The 13690-nt window shown below is 45.2% G+C and overlaps 1 protein-coding gene across 1 annotated transcript in view; it reads right to left on the minus strand.

The window, feature by feature from the left end:
* Positions 1-219: 219 nt before the first annotated feature.
* The window catches only part of carmil1 (capping protein regulator and myosin 1 linker 1), a 25988-nt gene continuing 12517 nt past the window's right edge, over positions 220-13690 (minus strand). The window contains exons 8-38 of the mRNA XM_076082385.1: positions 13355-13428; positions 13102-13177; positions 12769-12857; positions 12452-12546; positions 11899-11985; positions 11698-11801; positions 11432-11509; positions 11200-11276; positions 10824-10928; positions 10398-10467; positions 10205-10286; positions 10023-10122; positions 9858-9912; positions 9553-9725; positions 9398-9466; positions 9182-9275; positions 8956-9054; positions 8726-8854; positions 7701-7820; positions 7448-7623; positions 7033-7120; positions 6777-6944; positions 6523-6589; positions 6012-6289; positions 5692-5789; positions 4924-5404; positions 4154-4199; positions 3847-4035; positions 3522-3659; positions 2207-2362; positions 220-1933 (exon numbers count right to left, since the gene is read on the minus strand). Coding sequence (XP_075938500.1) covers positions 1809-1933; positions 2207-2362; positions 3522-3659; positions 3847-4035; positions 4154-4199; positions 4924-5404; positions 5692-5789; positions 6012-6289; positions 6523-6589; positions 6777-6944; positions 7033-7120; positions 7448-7623; positions 7701-7820; positions 8726-8854; positions 8956-9054; positions 9182-9275; positions 9398-9466; positions 9553-9725; positions 9858-9912; positions 10023-10122; positions 10205-10286; positions 10398-10467; positions 10824-10928; positions 11200-11276; positions 11432-11509; positions 11698-11801; positions 11899-11985; positions 12452-12546; positions 12769-12857; positions 13102-13177; positions 13355-13428 — 3786 coding nt within the window. The 3' untranslated portion in view covers positions 220-1808. The remainder of the gene's footprint in view (positions 1934-2206; positions 2363-3521; positions 3660-3846; positions 4036-4153; positions 4200-4923; positions 5405-5691; positions 5790-6011; positions 6290-6522; positions 6590-6776; positions 6945-7032; positions 7121-7447; positions 7624-7700; positions 7821-8725; positions 8855-8955; positions 9055-9181; positions 9276-9397; positions 9467-9552; positions 9726-9857; positions 9913-10022; positions 10123-10204; positions 10287-10397; positions 10468-10823; positions 10929-11199; positions 11277-11431; positions 11510-11697; positions 11802-11898; positions 11986-12451; positions 12547-12768; positions 12858-13101; positions 13178-13354; positions 13429-13690) is intronic.

A 13690-nucleotide genomic window follows, 5' to 3' on the forward strand; every position in this document is an offset into this window, starting at 1 on the left:
GGGACAACAAAACTAAAGAAACGCTTCTTCTAAAGACGCAGAGACGAGAGAGAGACGGTCTGTTATCCACGGAAATAAGACGTTTTCTGATTTCACCTCCAGGCGTCTGCTGAAATCAGCTAAATGAGACTAAAGAGGGATTCAGCAGCTTGTATATGAAGGAGGGAGAGAGAGGGAGGGAGGGAGGAGGGGGAGAAACAGACGGAGAGAGAGAGTCCGGACAGTAAAACTGCATTTATTGGTCAAATAAAACATACAAATACAGAAAGATCTGACAGCTGGACGTCACATTTCCAGGTTTGTACATTTGATGGCATATAAACAATAAAACACATTTTTACTTTCAAATCTTTAAAAGAAAAAAAAGAACATTTAGATTCTGATAAAAATATTTCCCAATAAAATAGAAAACCACCACCATCTATCTGTGCAGATTCAACAGCACGCTGTTGATTGTCTGCTCATAATACAATATAAACCCCAGAGTTTGTGCATTTTACTCCGATATAAACCCCATTTATTTCACAAACGGAACCATAAACACATGGGAACGTTAGTACATATTTACATCGATACAACAGTAAGTGCAGCAGTACACGATAAACTGTGTTATGGTGAGGATACAGCAGCAGTGTTTGTGTGTCGTTATGTAGAGAAACTGTTAATCCCGGAGACTCTGCCGTGACCTGAACGCAGCGTTACATCTGACTTTACACTGTAAAAATCTCAACGATAGATTTTTAAAGTGTAAGAAATATCTGCAGAACTGAAACTTACACTTTGTTATTGAGCGTCTCGATTTCGGAAATAGTTTACAAAATAATCTCAAATGAAGGCCCATTTACTAGATTATATTTTGCAGAGCTTTCAGCCACATCTCACACTCTTCATTGACGGGCGGGACCACGAGAAGCAGTTGAACTAGACCGTTAAACCCAGCAAAGCCCCGACTAGCCGCGATGACATTTAATATCATTAAACTTATGGTTTACAATAATATATGCAATTTAAAAACAAATATCAAGCCAATTCCAAAACACGGTCAAGGTAACATTTCCCATCTTCTGTTTCCTTGAAATGGAATAAAAGCTTGTGCGGTTATCAACTCGTCAGGTTAACATCATTAGCATCATGAAACAAAGATGAAACAAAAAGCTGACTCACATGTTTATGTCTTAATTAGTCTCAACATTAGTTTGAGTAGAAAAGTAACTTTGGCTCAGCAGCAGAGAGCGTTCTTTGGTTTTTGACACTTTTCTTGTTGCTCATCTGTTCCCGCTGATGCTAATTTTGGCATTTTCTAATTTGTGGACAGTTTTTTTGTGTTTCAAGATAAGGAGTGAATGATTGCAGGATAGAACAAAGACTTCTTTTCAGTCTTATCTCCAGAAAACCTGCTGGTAGAAGTCACTGAATTACCAGCAATAGTTCACCTGCAGAAGAGAAATAGAGTCAAACCGAACTGCTTCAGTCTGGACCTCCTCGGTGCTCTGGACTCACTCACCTCTCTGTATCTAAGCAGCAGCACATTGTCTCTGCACCAGATAAAAGCCATCTGCTCTGTTCTTTATGGTCCTATTAGAGCTGTTGACAGAGACGCTAATGGAGCCGTTTTGGTGTCTATTTAGCCGGACAGCTGGGACTGATCCAAGATCAGGAAACTCCGCAGATAACAGCACGACACATGCTAAACACTCTGTTTGCATGCGCCTCACCAGGAAATGTAAAAATGTTAAGAATCACTGTTTTTGTGTGATTAACCTCGTTGGTGTGGAGAGCATTCAGAGAGCGTAAACATCTGGCTGGTGTCAGACCGGAGGGGCGTCGTCGGACTCCTCCTCTGATTTGTTGTCAGACTTGAGATCAGCGGCCGGAGGAAGAATCTCCTCCTCAGCTGGACTGAGATCTGTGTCTGTGAGAGACGGAGGCCTCGCTGAAGAGAGAGAGAGCGAGAGAGAGAGAGAGAGTATAGATGAGCAAAGAGAATGAGGGGGAACTAAAACAGTGGAAGATGTTTTCCCATCTGACTGGGAAATTGAATTAAAGTACCATAGAAGGAAAACTATCGCTTCACGCTTGATTCAATGTGTAAGTGCAGTCAGTAAACAGAGCAGACGCTCTGAAGGGGGATTCGTGCGACATTTAGAAAACCGTGCAGAGACGGAAACAGGATTCATGAGATTGACAGGGTGGTGATTAGTCGGACCGTAGGCGGGGAGGGACTTGGCTCGCTCCCGTTCGTCCTCGCTCGCAGCGGGAGGACCGGCTGAGCTCTTCAGAGACGACCACTGTCGGCCACCGGCGCCCGGCTCGACCGGAGAACCGGGCGGCTCGAACGCATCACCGTCCACGGGGAACTCACCTGCAGGGAGAGAAGAAAGATTCCTTCTCTTTTAGACTGATGGAAAACAGAAAATTACGATAAATTCTGTTTTCAAAACAAGCAACGGACGACAAAATGACAACAGCTTTAAAGATGAAATTCATGCTCTAAATATCAAATCAAGCACCTTATAAGGAGTCACGAAATCATAAACTTCATACAGAATGAGTGTGGAAATACACTCTTGATCTGTATTTATTTTGTGGTCTGATTTGAATGTTCATACTTCATTTTGTAATGTTTTGTTATGTGACTGCATATAAAGATATGATGTAGGTTTAAACACTAAGCCAGAGGTCATGCTCTCTGAGTTCTGTTGAAGATATGCTCAAGCCACTGCAGTGCCTTAGAGAAGGACATCCTTAACAACTGACCGAACCTGAAATAACTTGTCAGTGTGTAATAAACACTCTTCACGTGTGTAATAAACACTCTTCACGTGTGTAAAGGACCTTTTTCTTCTCGTCACTTTGATTTTAAAAACACGTCTTTTCCGCGACAATTACATAGAAGAACCGCTGTTTTAGGGAAAAATACTTCCTGAAAGTGTTAATTATACAAGTCGAGAGTTCAACTACAAAATCACACACACACACACACACACACACACACACACACACACACACACACACACACACACACACACACACACACACACGTATGTGGCCTTGAAAGCATTCATTAATCAAACTGTCACCTGTTACATTGAGTGTTATATTTTCAGCTGTGCGGCGGTTCACATGGAGCACTGAGTCATACAACCTTCATCAGGAAGAAAGAAAGTATCCCAGCAACCAAGGCTGTCTGTCGGCCATCTTCTCCACAGTATTCATCCCTTCAGTGCTTGTAGATTATCTGCTGATTCATTCTTTCCTTCTCTCTTCCCCCTGATTTGGCTACTTAATTTGTATATAAAATCGTTGAAATGATGCAAATAAAACAGCATATAAAACGACAAAGATCAAAGATAACCTGAAAGTTAATTTAATAGAAGTCTGGTAAACTCTTAACTAAAGTTTCACCAACTCAATTTCATCAAAAATCAGCCAATTCTTTCAAATGTGATCTTTATCAAAATATGACCAAACTCCTGTAAGTATTGCTGCTACTGAGGCCTTGTTCATGAGGAGAAACCAACCGTCCAGTGGAGACAGCGGTCCTGCAGAGCTGCTGCTGGTGCTCTCTCTCTCCTGCTCCGACGGCGCCCTCTTCAGGCGAGGAGCAGGAAGTGGTCCTTTGGCAGATGAGCTGCCTGCTGGAGCCTCAGTGGACTCATCTGAGAAACGGAGCACAATAAAACAATGAATTGATTTAGTACAAATACACATTTATATAAGAATCACATTCCTGCTTGGGGAAATAAAGATATTTTGAAACAGCTGTTCTTGTCTGTCTGAGAAAAAAACCCTAAAAACTAGTATAGTATGTCTCTTGTTTCCCTGTTTCTCCAAATCATTGCCCACCGAAGATGTAGGTGCTGCCCGGCTTGGGGCTGGTCGGACTGGCAGGACTGAGGGGCGCAGAAGTCCGGGTCCCAAGCGGAGGTTTGGCGGCCTGAGGTGGGGGCGGTTTGGGGGTGACGCTGGGTGGTTTGGACCTGGGAGTCGGCTCTGGTTTGGACTCATCAGCGTCCGCTGGGACAACGGGATGGAGGGAAATGACCAGAGACAGTTTAGGAGTGATATTTATATATATATATATATAAACTGCAACTTAACCTTCTAAGTATGGATAGAAATTCCAACATAGGTCAACAGGTAACATGAAACTCACCTTTATCATTGTCCACATTGTCCTGCAAGGATGACAACTCAGCCTGCAAACAGAGAGGAGAGCGTTTATTCAAGTTTGAAGTGATTTATTGTCTTGTGCACAACTATCAAGAGAAGTCGTTGGCGATGACATTGTTAGATATCAGCCTCCCTCCAACTTTGTTTTAGACTATTACTAGAACTACTACTACGACTAAAACGGAGAATGTAATTCCTCAATAGCATATATATCACGCTCAAATTGTAAATCAAAGTTTGGTCATAGACTGTCCATACGAGTTTGTAAAAATGAAAATGCATTCATTAGAATTTTTACTCTAACAACACATTCACATGTGATACATTATAAAGCCTCTTGTCCCCTCTGGGCTTCCATACTCCAGCTCTCTGACTCTTTGTTTTAAAGTTCTTATTAAAATGTTGTCTAGTAACAATAAAACTTATTTTTGATGCAATTTACTATCAATCAGTCCTCATCAATGTTCATGCATTAATAACAGCAAGAAGTGGAAACCTTCACAACAAGGTATCGTGTATAAAATATAAAAGTTGATCTGAACGTTTCAGCCCTCGTCAGCGCACACTTTTTAGCTGTTGCCATGGAAAAACAGCAACTATAGCTAGCTAGACTACAAGACACCTTTTTAAAAATGTTATTTCATCCAGCTGTATGTTCTCACATTTGTATTGAGGCTTTCTGGTACCAAGATATTGGTTTAACGATGGTATCAAATGCTTTAGCAGTGTTGACCCATGAGCTCCACCCACCTTCTTTTCAGCCATTCTCTCCTGTCTGGCCTTCATCTCAGCCAGCAGGTCCATGCCCATCACAGGGACCCCAATATGGCGGGGAATGTGGAGGTTCTCCTTCCTCTCCACATTCTCCTTATCCTCCACATTCTTCTCCTCAGCAGGTTCGGCGGCGGTCTGAGAGGTCTCCGTTTCAGAATCCGTGTGGTCCGAGGATGGAGCCCTGTGGAGTTCCTGATGGGGCTCTGCCACAGTGCCCGGGTTTCTCGCGGGAGGAGTGGGGGGTGTTGGCGTTGTTTCCTCGGTCACTTGGGTAACTGAGGGAGAGGGTGAAGCAGAGGCGGAGGAGGCAGGGTGGGGTGGAGTGATGGAGGCGGCTCCGTGGCTCTTCTCTGAGCGGGACGTCCGGGATTTGATAAGGTTAAAGAAACCGCTCTTTCTGGATTCCCGTTTCTTATCTTCCTGCGTGCTGGAGGACGGACCTTTGCCAGAGGGGAGTCTAGAGAAGATACAACATTTAAATTATTAGAAAGAAATATACTTTATCCAGCCTTACAAACCAACAACATCTCACATGTGTTCATATTGTGAGAAAGCATCCGGTTACTTTTCTATGCCGATGACACACAACTTTACTTCACTTTTAATCAAACGGATTTTAAAAAATGATCAGTTTTACAGAGTTGTTTTTAACACAAATCGTCATCAAAGGACGTGAAGCGATCTGTGTTTTTATGTTTTTTACGTGCACGTCACAATCGTTTCAGTTTGAAGCTTAACTCTCACTTGAAGCTGAGTTTGATGACTTTCTTGGAGAAGAAGTCCTCCAGGCCCTCGTCCAGCTTTCCCATGATGCTGTTCTGCTCTGCCTCCTGCGCCTTCCGCTGAGCAGAGGTGGAGACAGAGAGATGACGCTCAGTTAAATTGTATTTATTCTGCCAGTAATGTTATCAGCAAGTTAACAACCTCAACAGCCAATTGAGCTGCACCATCTTTATCAAGTCCTGGGCTGAAGGGTAACAGTATTCATTCTAGGTCAAGATTATTGATATTGATACTGATATACAACAGAATATATAACAAAACAAAACACAGATCGGTATCACTGATGATGGGGCGATTAAACCTACAGCTGGTCGGCTGGGTTTTGTCCTCTTCTTAGGTTTCGGTCGGAGTTTGGTGTGATGCTCCAGCATCTTGTGCTCTACAGGCGGCAACTCGCCCAAACAGATAGGCTTTGTATCAAGTGGAGTAGGGGGAGGGGGGTGGTCTCCATAGTAGGATGACACTCTGTCCAATGGCTGTGCAGGAGGAGGAGGAAGAGGAGGGTCCTCCACATGGATAGGAACCTCCTCCAGAGCCTTGTCCAGGTCAAACTCCATCTCTGTCGATCAAACAGAAGGCAAAGTTAACAGTTAATCATGATTAGCGCTTACTGGTCTGGAATCCAGCAAAGAATCTAAAACAAGATTTAAAAACAAACATTTCAGAGTTGTCGTTATCTGATTGGTTGCTGAATGTCAAGAAGGCGGGTCTTATCTATTGTGCGCCTGAGAAAGGCACCAGGAAACACCAGTTGCTACCCGGTGTAACTTTATGTCAGTTTCTGTCACTCACCGAACGCCACAGAGACGGGTCGCAGCATCCTCACCAGAATACTCCTCCTCTTGGATTTAGGAGTCATCTAAAGAGCAAAAACAGGTTTTTATCTTGATTTTTTTAAGAAGTACAAATTCTTGGTGTTAGGATGAGATGTGTTGATTTTACAGCAGGACTTCTGGTGTCCATGCAGACTATTCCGAACCCATTTTATACAGGCTGATACGCAGTGACTGGTGTAAAAGAGTTTGTGTTGATGTGTGTTCTCTAACAATGCAGCTGTCCAAATCCTGCAGCCCAGCTTTCTGGTCCCGGGCCTGGCTTTGTTTCTGTTCCTGGTTGTGTTTCTCCAGCTGCAGAACCGTTTCATCCAGAACCTCCGTCTCCATCGGGGGCTCGTGGTGCAGCAGAGGGTGACTCTTCCTGATCACATGGTCGCCCTGGAGACAGACAGAGGACGCAGGGGGTGGGGGGGTGAATGGACAGAGAAACAAGACAGACAGACAGACAGGTGGAGAGGACACTAACCAGAGTATGTTGTGATCTGGACAGAGACTCCAGGATCTCATCCACGATGCGATCGGACAGAAACGACGCCATGCTCAGCTTCACTTCACTGTTCAAAAAACAAAACAGAAAATCACGTTCAGGCTCCAAAGTCTCCATCTGACCAACATGACGTGTTACACAACTGTCCAAATGATGGGCTACCTGTCGGCTGTGTGAGTCTCGTTCACTCCTTCTGAAGTGTTCAGAGTCAAGTCCGAAGATCCACTGACTAGACTTTCTGTGCATCTAAAGCTAACCATGTAAAATCTCTCACACACACACACACACACACACACACACACACACACACACACACACACACACACACACACACACACACACACACACACACACACACACACACACACACACACACACACACACACACACACACCTGATCTTGTTGATGATGTCGACCCCGGACTGCTCCAGCAGCGTGGTGGTGATGAAGCTGCGAGGGACGGTCATCCTCGTTGCTCCGGCCTTCAGCAGCTCCTGTCGAAGGCTGCTCCTCTTCATCACATGAGGACACAGGCCCTCAGCAGCGTCCACCATGGACACCAGCATTGTCTGGGGAGGAGTTAGCAAAGAGTAAACTTCACATTGAACTTTAGAAGACTTCTTCTGTGTCAACAGCAGCTCAGTACCTGCAGCTGTTCGTCCATCACCCGGGCAACCTCTCCAGCCATCGACTCCAGTTTGTCCTGAATGGCTCCAACACACGCGCCTGACCCTCCACTCTTCAGGTAGTGAAGGTTGGGGAGCAACTGGAGGGATGAGGGAAAAGAGGGACACAGCGAGAGATCTTTAACTGTTTACCAGTCGAGGCTATCTTGTTGAGCCAAAACTGCAAAAGCAGATATATTGTTTAAGTTTTGCCTTAAAGCTACGATGAGGAACTTTCATGTTGTGTTGATTCTGGCGGTCCCTGTGGACTAAGTGGTAGTGGTAGGAGGAGACGCTGCTGCTGCCGGGAGCTGAGCTCTCCTCCTCCCTCCGGAGATCCGACTGCAGGTCCAAGGCTGTGGGTGAAGCCGGATCTTGGTCTGTCCACGGTGGACCGGTCTCTGCTGGAGGATCTGGGTCTGTCCACGGTGGACCGGTCTCTGCTGGAGGATCTGGGTCTGTCCATGGTGGACTGGTCTCTGCTGGAGGATCTGGGTCTGTCCATGGTGGACCGGTCTCTGCTGGAGTCTGAGCTGAAGGAGTTTCTGGTGAAGCTGGGTGCCGTAAATTGTTTCATCTGATTTAGCAGGAAACCGGACCTGATGACGAGCCCTATCTTCACACTGATGGTCTAGTTCACGTATGTAGACCTTATAAAAGGTATCAGTATTACGTTGAGACTGTTTCATAACCAGTTAAAAGTTCCTCACAGTAACTTTAATTAGCATGTTTATTGCTCTAAATTACATAAAAGTGAAATTGTTGTCACTACAGGTGATATAGGAGTTTGTTCTTAGTGTTGAAATATAATCAAAACAAGTCATAAAGCACTAAGGTGTGATTTTTGCTTGACTCATCTGGCAGTCAGGCCCAGAAGTGTCCCTGATAAGCAGCTGATAGTCTGCACCGTGAGTCAAGGAAGAACATTTTTTTTATACAAATATCTTGTCCAAAGGTGTGATGTTCGTGTCTCGAGACAGACCGATCTACCGTCACGTGGTCTTACTTTCTTGGAGTTCTTGGCGTCTTTCATGAAGTTCTCAGCCACCTTCACGTCCTCCTGGACCGCGGTGGTCTCTGTGAACCTCAGAGAGTTCAGGTGGTCCTGCACCTTTACACAAATCATGTCCATCATCTGCGCCACAGAGAGGTTAGAGGTCAGACAACGGACAGTAGCATGTTAAAGCAAAGGTCTGCTGATCTAGTGTGTGTGTGTGTGTGTGTGTGTGCGCCTGCCTGCTGCGTGGTGGTGGTGACTATTCCCTGCTGCAGCCTGTACGCCTGCTCCTGGAGGTATTTGCGCGTCTCGTGGTTCCTCAGCAGGTACTGCTCCATCTACATCACAACAACACGACAAACTAAAATGTAACTCGCAAACATGTGACATCAGATACGATTTAAAGAGTCTGAATACAGACAGTGGAGGTTACAGGGTGCTCTTTACAAAGAACAGGGCAGCGACCTTTAGCAAGGCCTCCTCTGTCTTCTCTGGGCTCGCCTTCAGTGCCTGAGCAGCATCCATGATGGGCATAGGCATGAAACGAATGGTGTGGTTCCTGATTGGGGAGAGAAAATAGTACATGAGCATGACTTACTCCATAATACTAGAACAGAGTCAGGACGGGGCGTACAGCATGCAAACACGTCATGTGATCTCGACAGGTTGCTTCATACTTACTTCTCCAAAGCAGCAGCGACGTCCTGTAGACCCTGAGGGCTGATGTTGTTTCTGTCCCACATGATGGTCCTGCAGACACAAACATTTGGATTAAACAGCTTTTCTTCTCCCAAACATAACGTTTGTTCGGAGGACGATTCTGTTTCATTGCTCACCTGAGTTTGGTGTTGATCTGCAGGGCTTTGGCCAGCATCTTGGCCCCCATGTCTCCCATGGAGTTTCCACTGATGTCCAGTTTGGTCAGGGAGGTGTTGCTGCCCAGGGCGTTGAGGACGATGGACAGGTCGGTCTTCAGCTTGGAATCAGCCAGGGACAGCGAGGTCAGCGGCTGCACGGGAAACGACAGGCAGGCTGTTTATTGGATGATTTTATCTGAAGTGTTTAATAAAAGCTTGAGTATGAAATAAAGGCTTAAGTGACGGGTAGCAAAGGGAACAGAAGGAAGACACAAAGAACTCACTGAATCCTCCTCTTGAAGCATGTGAACCAGGTTGTCCAGAATCTGAGACACATTTCTGGGGAAAAGTGGCAAAAACAATGCAGTGAGTAATTCAATTATTTCAATAAAAACAATCCAGGAATGTAGTGTTTTAGGAGGTGCTGGAATGCTGTGTGTGTCACCCACTTGGACTTGATGTTGTTGAAGTTTTTGCCCAGTGACAGGTGTCTGATGGAGCGGTTCTTGGCCAGCCAGACCAGCAGGGTGTTCAGATCCATGTCCAGACCTGAGGGAAACAGAGCAGGCCACCATCAAAGTCAATACAGCGGCCATCGTTAATGTTCCGAATCTAAAAAAATGTTCCTCACTGTTGTCAGAAATGTCCAGACTGGAGATGTTGGGAATCTCAGCCACACAACCCTCCAGGATCTGGGAGCCTCCTGAACGCAGCTGAGAGCAGAAGAGAGCCAGATCTCAATAATAAACTTGTCACCGGTGTATTTTGCACATTTACTACATGCTGAACTCAAACAGAGTGCTGAGGTTCATGTCAGTTTTTACCTCGCAGCAGCTGAGATCCAGAGACACGTCACTGAGGCTTGGGTTGCAGCCGAGTCCCAACAGCAAGGCTCTGCAGACAGAAAGACCAGTGACTCATCGGACGGATTGACAACAGCTTGCAGAGAGCAATGACATCGCTTTAAGGGCAACTTTGGTATCTTTGAACTTGGACCCGAGTCCAGTACTGGTCCAGTACTGAGGGAGAACACTGCAGACGGCAGCTGCATTTCTATCATTTCTCTTCTCTTTGGTAGAGAAGTGAGTCAGTGTTTTCTTGCTTATTAAACTGACTTTTCCTTGTGTGACTTAAACAATGATGCAAAATGGCAACTCCTTGAAGAAGCCTTCTCTCTCAGTGAAACAGTTTAACTGAATGCTATACATATTTAGTTAGTAATTTACATTTTGTCAGCAGTATTTTCTTACTTGAGAGCCTCCAGAGGCAGCCTGGTCCCCGACAGGCTGACTGAGCGCAGAGCCTGAGCGCTGCTGAAGAACAGCTTAAAGGACGGAGAGATTTCTTTGCACTTCCTGTGTGGATGTGAGGAGAGACGTGTTAGAAATGACTCCGTGGAGTGCGGTAATACATTTACAATTAAAAAAAGAACATCTCATACTCTTAAATGTACATTTAAACTATATATAAAAGTGGCATTTGTTGAACGTTGGGAGAAATAATCTGCCAATCAAGTCCATCTACCGGTCCAAAGTCAGAGATAATGAAGTCAGCAATATATCTGTAATATTGCATAATGTTAATGAGTCGACTGATAGAAGGAAGGATGTGAGTTTAATATCTGACCTGTGAGAGAAGACGGACTTGGACATGTTGAGGACGGAGAGATGCTTCAAAGATCCTCTGAGCAGAGACGCACACACCTAAAAGAAACAACACAAAACTCAACTTCAGCTAAATTACAACCAGGCTCAAATGAACCTCTTTCAGAATGTGTAGACCACTTTTGGAGGAATATAAACATGGTATTATGTGTTGAAAGTGTGTATGATTGCTTGTATGTGCGAGCTGCTTTTACCTGCTCCAGAGAGCAGTCGCTGTTGGACAGGTCCAAGGTCTCCAGGCAGTTTGGATGACTCAGAAAGCTGTGCAGGTTCTGTGCAGAAAAAAACACATTAGAAGTCTACTGAAACACATTACTGCTGTCATTTGAAAACCCTCAGATTTGCAAACTATTCAAGAACTTTAATTCTGTCCGATGTTTTCTAAACAGCTTAAATAAACTGGGGTTGAGAGTTTGTCTTGAAGGTGGGTGTGACAGAGGGAGGGGAGGTGGAGGCGTACCTGCAGGTCGTCGCCTCTGAGCGAGTTTCCCGACAGGTCGATGTGTGCGAGAGCGGCGGCGACCGACGGGTTGGCGCCGAGGGCCTGACAGAGGCTGTTCACACCTGCAAGACATGACAAACGTACTTTTAGTCTCCCGAAACAATAATTCAGAACAATAATGACGTATTACCGCATCTGTGTTTCTTTCTGTGTGCTCACCTTTAGGAGACATGGAGGTCCTCGAGAGGTTCAGGTGCTTTAGGCCCATGGGAAGTTTGGCAAGTTGAGCACTCAGAGCAGAAACACCTGCAGAAAGTAACACACACCCACTCATTAAAGTTATTAGACTTTATAGAGCTGACGGGCTCTAACATGGCCACCAGAGGGCGCAATACATCATCTATGAGCCCTCTGTGAGCCTTCACGGTAAAGGCGGTTACATTATTGTAACCCTAGTTCTATAAGCACAGATGGAGCCTGCTACTGGGCTCTGTTGGTAATACTTCCCTGCAATCATGAGCTCCCCTTCTGCTTATAGCACCCGGGTTACAATATCGTAACCTTAGTTCAAACTCACACAAGCTCCGCCCTCTACTAGACATTATGGGTACAGTGGGTGGAGCCTGACAAATGCACAGCCTGCCGCCTCATAACATCGACCCAACCCGGTATTATAAACCATTCTAATGGGTCATATCATGAAGATATGCGTGCCAAAGCCTGCCTACACAATAAAAACAGCGTGTGTGTGTGTGTGGGCACACGTGTTAACCTTTGTCCTCCAGTGAGTTGTTGCTCAGGTTGAGTGTGTGCAGCGTGGAGGCCGGGTTGTACGACAGAGCGCTGCCCAGTTTCTGAGCAAAATCACTGAAGAAGAGAAAGAAACAAAACAACACAATCATGTGATCACGTGTGTGATGTTGTCAAACTTCATCAACGCACAATCGATAAGAAAACAAACACACATTTGATATCCTGAATGGACTTTGTGTCCTGGTCACAAACGGTTTATTTACTCGTGTTTGAGTGCGATCAGGCTGACAGGAATAATTAAAAGTGGTATTATGCACCGATCAGTTGACCTCTGACCTTTTAAGTCCAGTGTTGTCCAGCACCAGCTCCTCCAGCCGGCCGGACCGAGCCACCACTCTCAAGATCTGGTCACAAATATCAGTCGACTGCACACACACACACACACACACACACACACACACACACACACACACACACACACACACACACACACACACACACACACACACACACACACACACACACACACACACACACACACAGATCTCAGGAAGATTTGTTTTTGACTAACTGGAGGTCATAATTGATCATTTTTCATGTCCGTTCTGTCCGTATCAAATGGTTTCTACTGTCACATTGTAGGTGCACAGTTGTTTGTATCAATGTTACCAGTTTGTAGTCTTTGGTGGAGAGTTTAGTGAACCACTGGTTGTACTCCAGAGCGGCGATGATCGCCACCAGATCCCTGCAGGGGAAAAAAAAGACAACACTAATTAAAGTGATACTAAGAATGATAAGACATTAAAACACTGATTTAAAAATGTTTTGTTCAAATGTTCAAAAGACCGGAGGGTAAAATTCTTTCTCATCAGCTCACCTACAACGAGGTGAAAGTCACAGAAACGCTGAGCAGTGAACGTACCTGTTCTCCAGGTGAATGAAGTCCTGCAGGTTGAGCTCTCTGGTGTCCTGAGTGAGATAGATGGTGTCCACGTCCTGGAGGAGAGGAAGATGACAGCACAGGAGATGAGAGGAAATAGCTTCACGGTGGTGTGTCCAGGGACATTACGAATTAAATAAACTCAACAGTGTAATGGGAAAACAACAACAGCAGCAGAAAAGAAAAACGATGGAAACACAAATGGAGGTAAAACGGAGACGAGGTACAACTTGGCAGCAAGAAAATCTGTCACAGAAGAAGAAAAGATGAGAAACAACAAAGAAACATAAGCAGAAGGAAACAAAAGGAGCAGAAGAG

The sequence above is a fragment of the Anarhichas minor genome, unplaced genomic scaffold, assembly GCF_050575085.1.
Source record: "Anarhichas minor isolate MPS153535 unplaced genomic scaffold, ASM5057508v1 ptg000094l, whole genome shotgun sequence".
NCBI classification, from domain to species: domain Eukaryota; kingdom Metazoa; phylum Chordata; class Actinopteri; order Perciformes; family Anarhichadidae; genus Anarhichas; species Anarhichas minor.